Source organism: Natrix helvetica, assembly GCF_964273705.1.
Source record: "Natrix helvetica genome assembly, chromosome: 1".
Lineage (NCBI taxonomy): Eukaryota > Metazoa > Chordata > Lepidosauria > Squamata > Natricidae > Natrix > Natrix helvetica.
Window position 1 is genome coordinate 176,000,091 of NC_138548.1, and position 13,486 is coordinate 176,013,576.

Consider the following 13,486-nt stretch of genomic DNA (forward strand, 5'->3'; position numbering starts at 1 on the left):
ATGTCTTTGGTCAATCACACTTTTCACAGAATCCCTTTGAGGGAAACAGGAAAAAAGCAAAGATTGGGTAACTAAGCCTTAGTTGTACTCATGCCATATGCAGGACACCCCACTTTTGTTCTCTTATGTAAGGTAGGATTTATAATCTAGAGATTATTCTCCAAACTAACATATTATTATCTACATCTCACTAACCATACGTATGTTACCTATAGTTCCTAGTTGGTGAGATGTAGACAATGGTATGCTAGCTTGCAGGATAGTCTCTAGATTAGAGACCCTACTTTGAATGCACAGCATGCAACCCATACATTGCATGCAGATAAATGAAGGATTGAGTGAATGAATGAAACTATTTTGATTTAATATGGTGGAGCTTCTTAGATATATATTTATATTCATGGGAATCTCAAAAAAGTTTATTTGTGAGGTTATTTGGCAATATTGTTATGCCATATGCCTGAGTACAAAAATAGTATCTCTTCTTTTAGTTGTCATGCTGGGTTGATTCAATGTAGATTTGAAGCTGAACTTAATGAAGGTCTGCTACATTTTAGATCAAGTGTTGTTGTTGCTCAAGACTATCTATATTATAGGTTTAAGCTTTAACCATGGACTCCTTTTTTAGAGTTATAGCACAGGAATATATGGAATGATAATAATTCAGATTTAAGATAAATCCATCAAAGCTGCTAGTTTGCAAAAGATTTATAGCCTACCCCTGGCCATAGATAACAATATCTTTCAATCTAAGCACCTCTGAGCCCTCTACTTTGAGAGTAACATTGTCACTGTTAGCAAAAGGTGTTTCACTGTCCATGAAATAATGGAGGAATTGGATGGGACCTCCCGCCAACGAAGACTTAACAGGCTTAAAAAAAGACAAGAAAGCACTTAGCCCCCTCCAAACAATGGGGAAAAAATGCAAAATCCAGCCCCATCTACAGTGCAGCCCTGGCTCTTCTGCATCACTGCTTCCACCACTGAGTCTACTAAGTATTAAGTACCTCCCCATTTAACAGATTATATTACATGAAGGGAAGGAAGTCTTGTGGAACTCCAAGCTGTGAAATACATTTAAAGCACAGCTGATATATAGATTGGATTAGAGGTATTTTCTCCTTGTTTCCAACTGTTGCTATCCAGGAGCTAAAGGAGCTAGGCTGGCTGGGAATGAGTGACTAGGCACAATCGTCGGATGAGATTCCATCAGATATTTTTTTTAAGTTGAACATGTTCTTCAGTGGGAAAACTGGGACATTTTACTGCTTTCCGCTATATTGAATATCAATTTTGTTATATTTAATTCTCATCTGTCCCCTAATGCATAAGGAAATTGGCTACTGATGTTTTTCTTTGTTTCATTTAACTTAAGTAAATATTTCCTTTAATTAAATATTTTTCATTTTGGAATATCCTGGAGATATATTGCATCAAAAATGGTACATTTCTTTGACAGAGTTTTAATTAGTCTTGGTAGAAGAGTAATTAATAACAGTGAAGCTTTCTGAGTTTGGCTAGAAGAGACTATGAATGTAAGGTAGAAAAATATTCAGTTGAAGAGTCTGGACATAAGGTTTGTATTCCTACGATGACTCATTTGGGGCTGGATAATTCTTCTGCTCTTGCTGTCAGTCCATGATTGAGAAAACAGGACTGTCATCAAGCATCAGACTTTTTTTTTACTTTTGTACCTCCCCAATGGAAAGAAATCAAAACAACGAGTGCAATATGATTTGATAAGAGATTTGATAGACTTGACAACCAAACATTGTTGAAAAGCAACCTGAAGGCTCCCTAACATAGAAGTGTTGTACAACACTATGGTAAAGCATATGCTTGGCATGCAGAAGACCCCAGGTTCAATTCCTTGTACCCAGAGGTGGTATTCAGACGGTTTGGACCGGTTCCCCTGAACTGGTAGTGGAAATCGCGGGTGGGCCTGCTCACTCGCCCAGGTTCTATGTTGTCCTATTTAGGCACGTTTTCAAGCCATGTGCACGATCAAAGTGCATGTACGGAAGGCCGAGCGCATGCATGGATGTGAGTGCTCATATTTGTGAACTGATAGGGAAAGTAAGCAAATACCACCCCTGCTTGAACCTCCAAGTACGGATGAATCGCTATGGTTTCCTTGGACAGTTCATATAGAAATGATTAGCTGGCAGTTGCACCCATAGGGGATGTTAGTATCAACATTGGCAAAAGGACTGGAAGAACATTATGAAGCAAGCCCTGCTCCGTTTGTATGCAAGTCATTGCACAAATATTCCAAAGGGGTGGAGCTTGCATTATGATGCTCCATCTGCTATCTTGCCGATTTTGACCTCCAGCAGTGCAGCTGTTGATTGGGTTTCTTAGCTACATTCTATATATAGAGTTCTACATTTATCATAAGGAGAGATTTCACACAACACTCAGATGTCCCCAAACACTTTAGCTTATCCATCGCTGCATGAAATGACAGATTGTTCATTAATCCCAAACATTTACTGTATGAAAATAATTCAATAAATACTATTTTAACTAAAAGTACTACAAGAGGTAACTATAACAACAATAATAGAGACAACTCAGAGCCATTCTTGCTGGTGGCTGACAATCTAATCCTTAGTAACACTCCCTCACCACTAGTCAGGCCCCACCTTCAAAACTAAGGACTGGTGTGGAGCTCTACAAAGACTTCCCCAAATTTACCCCAAGAGAGCATCCATTATTTATCAACCACTGAATGTTTCACCAAATATTTACTGAATCCCATTTGACTCTCAGCCATTCATTGACCCATTGGGGGTCTCTGTTTTAAGTCATTAAAGTGAAAACAACCAACTTGAGCACTGGTGCAAAAATAGAAAAAAATCATTGGTTAACCTGCTTAAGAATGTTATGCAACCTCAACCACTAATTGTATGGGGTAGGTATCATGCAAAAGACAATTCTCTGTGTTTAATGAGTAGCAGTTTGTGTATATATACTAAATCTACAATAAATACATTGGGTAAAGGTTAAGGTTAGGGACAGGCTGATCCTCCTGTCTATTTCCAGTATTTCTGTACTGTTTTTGTTATCACCAAACACATTCCATTAAAATGTAGTATCTTTGAAAAGATATTTATTCACATATTTGTTTGTTAAATTTATCCTGCCTTTCTTCTAATAATTCAAGATAAAAATTCACCAATTTCTCCCTAGAACAGCAATGCAGGGGTTGATCCAAATTCACCCAGCATGTTTCATGGGGGAGGATGAATTTTCCTCATTTCTTCTCCAACATCTTCACAACTATGTTACATGAATGTTCTGCTTGATGGATGTTTCAACACATGCATTTTGTCACTTAATATTCATGGAGAAAATCAATCTATGTGGTTGCTAGGGGTCAAAAATTGTTGGTAAGTAATCAATTGGAATTAATATTCCAATTCTATCTATCTATCTATCTATCTATCTATCTATCTATCTATCTATCTATCTATCTATCTATCTATCTATCTCTAAATTTAGAGTCTGTTCAGCTTCAAGCAATGTTGAGTGACTAATCATCTTAGAAACTATACACACAAAAGAGAATGCATACTTGTAAGTCCAATACCTCATTGGTTTTAATACAGCAGAAAAAGCATATTTTGTTCCCCTAAACTGTCTTTTGAGGGTGATCTACTAGGATTGTCACATTCAAAGAAATCATATTTTCCCAATCAAATAAATACATAAGTATGTTTCTGTACCAAACATCCTCTGCATCTTCATCGCACTCTGCCCCAAACTGACAAATGTCACAGGTGGATGTTTCCTTTTGAATGGTTTCTCCCGAACCTTCACTCCCTATGAGAGAAAGACAGAAGTCAAGAAAAAAAAATGCTCACGCCTTTCAAAAGAGCACAAAATCATTATTCATATCCATCAGTGAGGATACAGAAAGTTTTGTAAACACAAATGACAACAGCCATTTCCATGTTCAGCTGCAACCTCTGACTGTGGGATGGAGCATATTGGGCAGAGAGATCCAGATTTGAAAGACAACAGATTTGGAATTAATGTTGGTTTTCCTGCAGCTCCTATAAACAAATCTAGGAAAAGACTGATAGGTGCTATGTGTGTGGCCATGCAAGGTGTATATCACATTTTGACCTTTAGTTTCAGATCTCTGCATAATCCTAATTTTCTGTGTTTGGGTTATACTAATTCAGGCACCTCTGTATGCAGCTGTTAGTTCTGGCTTTCAAAAGTCACCAAGGTAGAGGAGATAACCTTGAAGAACAGAACACCAGGTAAGCCTTGAAAAGAAGATGGAGAGGAGGAATGAGGAAGGAACTCAGAATACTCTGCCTTGATTCTCTTGAGTATAAAAATAGATAAAGAGAAGCTTTCAGGATTGATTATGCCCTGCAACAACAGCGTTCCAGTACATTCCTGGATCTGACATATCTCATAAGGCTAACCCAATCTATAGAGAAATGCTACATAAAGAAGCAGAGAAGACTAAACATTTGGCGGATAATGATGGAATCCCTTGGTCCTCCGTTCAGCACATTCCATCAAGATACTGGTAGCTTTGTGTTTTACACTTAATGGAAGTTGATCTGGATTTTCTAAAGATGCAAAAGGACAGAGATGCTGCTGAGCCACTTGGATCCATTTGGACTAGACCAGTAGAGAGATATCAATGATACATAAAAATACAATAAAACACACACCATGGTGCTGCCTGTGGATTTTGCCTGGCTCATGCATATACTCCTACTTATATCTCTAGATACTGGTCTTTAATGTAGTATCATTCCTAAGTCTTAAGGTGATGCTCGGCTGTTCTCTCTTTGGTGGTTATTTTCTCTTTCAAGATGCCCTCAATTTTTAGATAAAAGAAAAGAGGAGAAATGGCTCTTAAGTCAGATGTTGTATTTGTTTCTACAATTAGGGGGAAACCCATGGGATGCTTGCAAGATGTTCGTGTATTGTTTATGATAAATTTATATTGTATTGCTTAATTTTTGAGGTATACTTCATTTTAGTTTGCTCACAAATGCTGCCCAGAATTGGCCAGATGGAGATGGTTTATAAATGATATGATGTAAAACAAACAAACAAGCAAAGAGGTCCTTTGAGTTTTAGCTAAACTGTGACATTATTTATCAGCAGGGGAACAGTTCCAGTAGAGTTGAATCAGATCCCTAAAGGAGGGCCCATCAAGAGTGCTAATATCTGCAGACACCTCCTGTAATGTATTTGATGCTCTCACGTCTGATTTTAATATTTTCAAGAACTTAACGTTTAAAATATTTTAATAACATACTTAATTTTAAATATATATTTTAAATAGTTTCATTACCTGCCCACACCTTTGCATTCAAAAATGTATCTGGAAGTCAGTGTTTTTTTCCCCTCTGATTAACATGCATGTTTGATCTGGCTCAACTTTAATAACCAGTCTGCCTTCTCTGAAATTGGTATGTTGTGTACTGTGAGAACAAGGGTACAATTTGGCATTTTGGTCTCAAATCTCATTCTGCGTTCTAATCTGCCTCTCAGCAATGATGAGTTTTTGAACCTAAATCACTCATCCTCCTACACTGTTCAAAAGACATTTTTGTAGTTTGGAACCCAATAGACTCCTCTGGCTTCTTGCAAAAGCCTCTTTTCTTGTAGTCTCACCAGTTCAATTGAGAGATAGCCACAGCCACCATGGGGGTAATTTGGTCAAAGCAGCCACATCTTTATCTCCAAAGTCCAAATGTTCCAGCAGCCTCCCAAAGTTAGAGATTCTTGGAACACGACCAAATACTGTTGAGCTTCACTTGCTAATAGTTGTTATGAGCTCAGTAGGGACCACAGCCAATCTTGGACCAGTTGCAAAATAATTTTGGAACCTTTCTTTCTTTGCATAGTTTCTCTCTCTTTTATCAAAAGAAATATCTGTATCCATAGATGAATTTCAGCTTTACAAAAAAAAAAAAAAAGACACAGTTTTCTTTATGATGATATTCTTAGATCAGAAGCATTTTGTGATTTATTCATTTTCATCTTTAAAATTATGAAAACAGAAATTGATTATAATGGTTCATTTTCATACAGTTACCAAACTTAACCATGATGCAGAAACACTGTAACAGTAAAGCATCTTAATTTCAATCAAAATCCTAAAAAGGCAATTTACTTTGATGATTTTTGCGGCATTAAAAGCCATTCCCCCTTTGATCCATAAGAGAAATCCCTTGTTTTTAGGAAAATCTTAGATCCATATTCAGAGGCCAGATCTGGTTCTGGGGCTTCTAATTGAAAGCATCATGGCACAAGCATGGCAGCATCTTTTCCTACACAGCAGGACTAAATATGCTGCTCTGAAAGTGTGATGATGATCCCTGTTATGCTTGACCTGGGCTGTGAACCTGTTTACCTACATTTGATTCACAGTATACTGCCTTCCTCTGTAGAATTTGAATGAAAACAGTTAAAATGTTGTTTTAAAATGTTACCTAAATGAAGTCCATTGTTTCTGAAGTCATATAGATAACTGAGGCAATTTATATCATCTGTGCCAATTATATCATTTGAGCTATTATGCAAATGACAATTTTACTCCATTTATGCCCATTTACATAATTTGTGTCATTATGCAATCTGCAAACGGCAGAAATTGACTCACAAATGATCTAAAAAGTTCAATTATATATTTATGCAAATGACAGAAATTATTTGGGATTTAACAGGTATTCAGATTTAACAAATACCCCTTTCCCCAAACAATTGGTTACATCACAATTTTATTGCCTTATTTAAAGGACCATTTTACAGCACTTTTCATTTTGTTCAAAGTTCTGCAGTGTGTCTAATCCATTATATTAATATTATGACCATCATAATATTACGTGAAATATGTCCAAACAATAGAAGACAATTGAGGTGACGTATAAGCTAGGTACTTTCCTGTATTAGCATCCTGATTATGAAATACTGATCCAAAGAAAGAGAGACTTGCCCATTAAGTGGGCAAAAGCTGTCTTTTGTTCTATGTTATTTGGAGTTTGCTTTGATTCTTTTGCCTGTAAAGTCCTCACTGCAATATTGCTCCACAGTTGATTATTTGGACAATATATGTTATACAGACACATAGACACAAATGTAAATACATACCGTATTTCCCTGAAAATAAGACAGGGTCTTATTTTCTTTTGACCCCTGAAATAAGGCACTTGGCCTTATTTTCAGGAAGGTCTTATTACTTTTGAGGTGCAGGAGGCAGTGAGGGTGGACACCTCATGGCTGCTGCTGTGTTCCAATATTTTTGGGGGAGGGATTATTTTCGGGGTAGGGCATATTTTAGCGCATGCACTCAAAAGCCCAATTGGCTTATTATCCAGGGAGGTCTTATGTTTGGGGAAACAGGGTACAAGTAGGAGGTTCTTGTTATTCAGGGAAGCAATAAAAATGCTTCTACAAATATTGAAAATATAATCTGCCAACAAAACATTGGCAAAACCCTTGAATTCTTGGGAAATATGTATAGGTACTGTGTACAAGTTAATATGCCTGGGCAAAGAGAAATGTTTTAGTCTTGGCGAGAATATTTGCAGAGGCAGATTCTAAAGGAAAGGCATTCCACTGTCAGAGGATTCCCCCAACCTCTCAGCCTCCAAGAAAGCTCTTAAAAGGGGGGGCTCTAACAGACATCTTAATGCATAGATAAGGCTGTTCAGAACAGCAAGAACTGTTCTTCCCCATCAAATTATGAGATAAAATGATATGTCACCATCTTGAGCTTTCTGCATCAAAATTGTGAGGCAATTTCCCCTACACCCAAGATTAAATGCAGTCCTTGGTCATCAAAAAGTTATCAACCTTTGCCTTTGTATACGTGTCAGAAAGTGTACAAAGAAAGAAACTCCAGTATTTTACTGTTGTTCAAAAAAGAAAGAAAAAACATCCTTACACATTTATCTTGCAATGTATTTCCATCTAGCTTTCTTCTGCTCCCCTTAATATACCCACTTATAATGTTAGCAAGTAGGTTTTCATCACTAATTTTAAGCACATTCTCAAGAATGGCAGAATTCAGATTTGCATTCAAAACACTCGGGATCCCTGATGTACAGTTTGAATACTAAATAGACCCTGTGGAAACAAACATGTTAAATATATAAGTGAAGCATTTCTTCCTCGTTTTTTTTAATCAGAAATGACCAGGCAGTTTGTTTCATTTTAAGTTACCATTAGTGATTGAAGATACAAGCCTGACCGAAGAGAACTCATCTATTCAGCTGACTCTGTGGCATTAAATAAAAATAGGACCCTTTATATTGTTATTTATTTATTTATTTTCCCCTGCCATTGGTCTGTACAATACTGCCTGGTGATAAAATCTGTTTAAAGTGAATTCTTCCTGTCTCCCCCACTTTCTTTTTCTCCTACTGCGTAGATGAGTGCCTTGATAAAAGCTGACAACCCAGAAAGAGTTATTTTCTCCTGATTTCCTGCTGCTATTTAAGCTTCAGGAGGATAAGATGTTCATTTTCTAAGGTGACTAAGGGTGGCTGGTTTTCTTCCCCTCCCACTTCCCCCCCCCACAGCTTTCTAAATTGCCCTTGCCTGTCAGAAGAAAGCCTGACTAAAGAAGGGGGGATTAGTCCTCACAGAGAAAGAAACAGACATGCCAACATCCATAATACATTCAGAAAATCCTACCTACATTTCTACAAACGAGGGAAGAAGGGAGAGAGAGAGAGAGAGAGAGAGAGACGGAGGGAGAGAGAGAGAGAGAGAGAGAGAGAGAGAGAGAGAGAGAGAGAGAGAGAGAGAGAAGGGTCAGTCAGGCCATGTGGTCATCTGTGGTCAAGAATCAGTGAGGTTGAGCTACAAATCAATATATGCCAAAGAAAATGAACTTTGACTCTCTTTCAGGGTAGCTCCACTACACATAAACAGCTGATGGTTCCCTCCTGACTGATATAAGTTCCTCTCTGACTGTGTTGGGTCAGCAATCAGTCATGTCCCCATTAATATCACATGCCCAATGCTTTGGTCCCAGGTATTCTTGACTCTAAAGAAGCTTCTACTTATTGATGGCGCAGCATTATGACTTCCACCAGGCTAATGTTTCTCTTGGCCTCATTCGCCTGTAAAGACGGAGGCAGAGGAAGCAGCAGCATAATCACTATCCAGATGACCTCTCTGAAGTCAGTTCTTACCAGTCCTAACACATTCTTATAATGATATCAAATTAAAATAACTCCTAAACTCATCTTTTCTTTATAGGTGAATGTGTGAAGAGATTTCATGCGGAGATTCCACCTTGACCCCAGTGTTATTAGCAAAAGTTGTGAAAGAGGGTAGATGCAGAGTGTTTTCTAGACTGTTTGGAAGTATCTAACCCATATGCAAGAATCCCATTTCCATTGTTTGTTTCATGTTGGGCAGGGTTAACACATGTAACTGAACTTTCTAATCCTGTGGTTATTGAATATATGGAAGCAAAGTGAAAACACAACTGATTAATTATTAACATGCAAGTGTTTTAGTAGATTTATTGAAAAAGCTAAATTTCTACATCCATCTTGGGAAACTTCAATGAATCCCACACAGATTTATTTATGACTATCCTAAGAAAGATATTAGAGAACATGTAAAATAACTGATAATCAAGCTTTGTATGGCTTCATATATTATGACAGTTAATAATTCATTATTCTTTCCTAATTTACTATTTCTATTGAATAAACTTTTGACTCAGCTAACTATGGTTACTTTTAAAAGTCTCAGACAAAACGTCTTTTTAAATCTCTTAAATATTGAGATTAAGAGTTTAATTTATTTGTGTCCGTATGCAAGACAAGGACTATCAATGTGGCATGTGAGAAGTCCATGTTATGGAGTATAAAATTAATACCTCTTAATGTGTTCCTAGACATGTTGCTCTTTTGATATTTAGAATTACACCATTTCATGCTTTTGACTTGGAATGTTGCAGGGTCTATTGTTGTGGTCTAGATTTTATTTACATTTATATTCTGTGGATATATTTATCCTACACTGGTAAGCCATTGGGGGGAAATCTCTTTTGAAGGACAGGTGGAGATAAAATGTTGGGAAAAAAATCATTCAGAAAGAGATGGAAAATCCCCTAAACAAGGAAGTAAATCTGTCCTTTGCTCAGAATCAATATGACAGACTATGGATATTCAATTCAATTGAATGTTCAGTTCAATTTCATGTTATATTGGCACAGTGGTTATACTGCACTACTGCAGGCTACTTCTGCTGACTGCCTGCTGCCAGCAATTAGGCTGTTCGAATTTCACTGGCTCTAGATTGACTCAGACTTCTATCCTTCCAAGGTCAGTAAAATGGGTACCTGGATTGTTGGGGGCCAATATGTTGACTCTGTAAACCGTTTAGAGAGGGCTGTAAAGCACTGTGAAGTGGTATATAAGTCTAAGTGCTATTGCTATTACTATTAGCAATTCTATCACGAGAGCTTTGGAAAACTACTCTCCTAGTTGAAAACTCTAAAGCAGTTTCATTATTGGTCAGATAAAGTAGATAACAACAACGAGTAAAAAAATGGAAATGGATGCTTTAAAAAAAAATCTCCAAATAAAATGGTGCGATGTTTTTAACATCACAAATAGCGATCACACCATGTGTTTTCCTGTCATTTTAGCAAAAGGAAGTGGGTCTAAAGGACAGAAGAGAAAGTGAGGAGCCACTCTGGAATTCATGAAGTCAATGGTGTTTGCAAAAAGTGTGAGACTAAGTTTTGCAAACAATATATATTTTATTCTATAATAAAAATCTCCCCTGGCACAAACTGGCCAGAGAGGTTCACATGCTGAAAGTATCTGTAATCGATAAGTCTTTTTCCCCTTGAATAGCATTTGCTCAGGTGAAAGCTGCAAAGTGAGAAAAATGAATGGGCGTGAAATAACGGGCTAGCATAGAAGTAGCTATCCTCTCAGATCTCTGGGAACGGCTCGAAATAACATTACAGGAAAGATGAAAAGAAAATTCACAACTCCATCTGCCATAAATACCAAGTATGTAATGCCGCTAGGCTCCTTGGGTTGCCCCCAGCCTCCTTGTTCCATGAAGAAGCGACCCATCCCACGTGCGCTTACACAAAGGGAAATTAGCTGCAATTTCCATTGCCAACTTGACCCTGATCAAAAGCCATTTGACGTGGGCTGAACATTATCCTTGATCTCAATGAGCACTCAAGATTGAGCACTCAAGACTGAGAATGTGGAATGCTTATGGGTCTCAGCAGGGCCGTGAAGCATATCTGAGATGCGAGAGCTCCAATTTTATGCACCAAGTGTCCTTTTCATGCGGTTAAATTGAGAAGGGCTGACTCACCTGCTGTGGGAAAGGCCTTCTTGCCATTTCCCTCTGATTACCCTGTTCTGGGCTGGGGGGTGGGGGGAAGGACCCTCCTTTCCCACTGACCCAGATCAAATGCTAAGCAAACTGCAAGCAGACAGGTGAGCCATAGAGAGCAGATTGCCTTCAGACAGTCAGGTCTCAGGTTGCAGAACAATTTCAAAGCTTTTCAGCAGGGACAACAAATTCTTCTCCTTGCAATCCTGTCCCCCTCTTTCAATGCACTTCATTTGTTGCTCTTTCTCTTTCCTCTCCATAACCTGATAGTTCAGCTTATGTAATCATAGATGGGGAGGGGGGGGATACCAGGATAGAAAGGTGGTTAACTTCAATTGTGAGATGGGTAGTGTATAAATTCAATCAATCAATCAATCAATCAATCAATCAATCAATCAATCAATCTCCTTCCCAGACAATGACATTCACTTTGAGGTGATATAATGGGGAGATGGAGGGGGAGTAACTGATTGCATCATGGAAGAAAAGGCCAAGGGAAGTTTACAGCCACAATTTTAACAGTCCTGAAACACGTACAGATAGATGCCTCGCTTTATCTCAGGAAAGACTTCCCTTTGGACATAAGTAGCGGAGTGTGTGGGCATGTGTCTGCACATGGATGTGGAATGCTTATGGCAATTTTCTGATTTTTGTCAGACAACCCTAAATTCCTTTTCTGCCCATTGCAGAATTCTCATAGCTGCTTTTATATTTATATGCATCAGGGTGTGTAAAGGAGAGCTGTACACATCCTTTATTTCTTGTTAGATTTATGTTCTGCTTTTTTCCAGGAACCCAAAGAGGCATAAAACAGCCCCCCAGTCACCAACTCCCCCTACCACAACTCTGTGAGGTAGGGTCCTTGGGCTCTCTGAGTTTGGCTGTTTTCTTGCAGACATTTCATTACCCAAATAGGTAGCATCATCAGTGCTAGACTATGAGATAGGTTGGGCCGGGAGAAAAATCACCCAGTGATTTTTTTTTTTTGAAAGCAAGGACCTCTTTTCAGATTGATAAAGGACATTCCTTTTTTCCCAGGTTTGCTTGGCTTCTTTTGAAGCTGTTCTAAAGTGCATATGAAACATTAGATTTGCAAATCTCCCAGTGAAGGTAACTTATAGTAGACCAAAGGGAACACTTCTTTGCACAGGACATAGTTTATTTGTGGACTTCATTAAAAGACATGGGCATGGCAGCAACCTGCCCTAGATACATTTACAGAAGCCATTTCTACCCAGGGCTAGTTTTGAAGGTTCTGTATAAAGTATGATCTGGGGGCAAATCAGTTTGATTTGCTTTCTATATTAATGGAGCAGTTTTCTAACTTGTTAGTATTTTAGTAATGAATTTATTTTAAAAACATCACTCAAATATCCCACATTTGCTTTTATTTACAGTTTTGTCTAGCATCCTAAGGTAAGCAATTCCTCTACTGCATCCTGAGCCAGAAATATCCTGGAAAGGGTTGGTGAAGGCTAATGGGTACGGCATTTGCAAGACTGTTCCCATTTTCTTTTAGCCACTTAGGGCATCCATCTCATTTATAAGCGCTTCCCTGTCTCCAAACTCATTTCTAGTGATTTTAAAAGCCCTCGGTGGTGTAATCCAGAATACCTGAGGGAGTAGTTGCAAATACCAGCCTTCCTAATCTGTACTATAGCTCTACTGGGCTTTCCACTAAAAAAAACCCAGGGTAAATCTTTCTTTCTTTCTTTCTTTCTTTCTTTCTTTCTTTCTTTCTTTCTTTCTTTCTTTCTTTCTTTCTTTCTTTCTTTCTTTCTTTCTTTCTTCTTCTTTCTTTCTTTCTTTCTTTCTTTCTTTCTTTCTTCCTTCCTTCCTTCCTTCCTTCTTTCTTTGTCTCTCTCTCTTTCTCTCTCTCTTTTGTCATGGTCCCACTCTTAACAAAATTCTTCATTCATTTGAGATTTGCCAAGTTTAGATAGGTTGCTAAAAGAATTTTCTCATCTGGGAACTGGTTAGGCATCTTATATTCTTCTTGCTGCTAAAACAATGCCGCTATTACAATTTATATTAAAATTGGATGAGAGGAAAAATGAGGGGTTTTCTGTTTTGTAATAACAAATTAAAAGATAACTTTGTAATCATACTTGCATTTGCT

General features: G+C 37.9%; 1 protein-coding gene across 1 annotated transcript in view; it reads right to left on the reverse strand.

Moving 5' to 3' along the window:
* The window catches only part of TMEFF2 (transmembrane protein with EGF like and two follistatin like domains 2), a 298,149-nt gene that overhangs the window by 102,283 nt on the left and 182,380 nt on the right, over window positions 1–13,486 (reverse strand). The window contains exon 5 of the mRNA XM_081951663.1: window positions 3,729–3,825. Coding sequence (XP_081807789.1) covers window positions 3,729–3,825 — 97 coding nt within the window. The remainder of the gene's footprint in view (window positions 1–3,728; window positions 3,826–13,486) is intronic.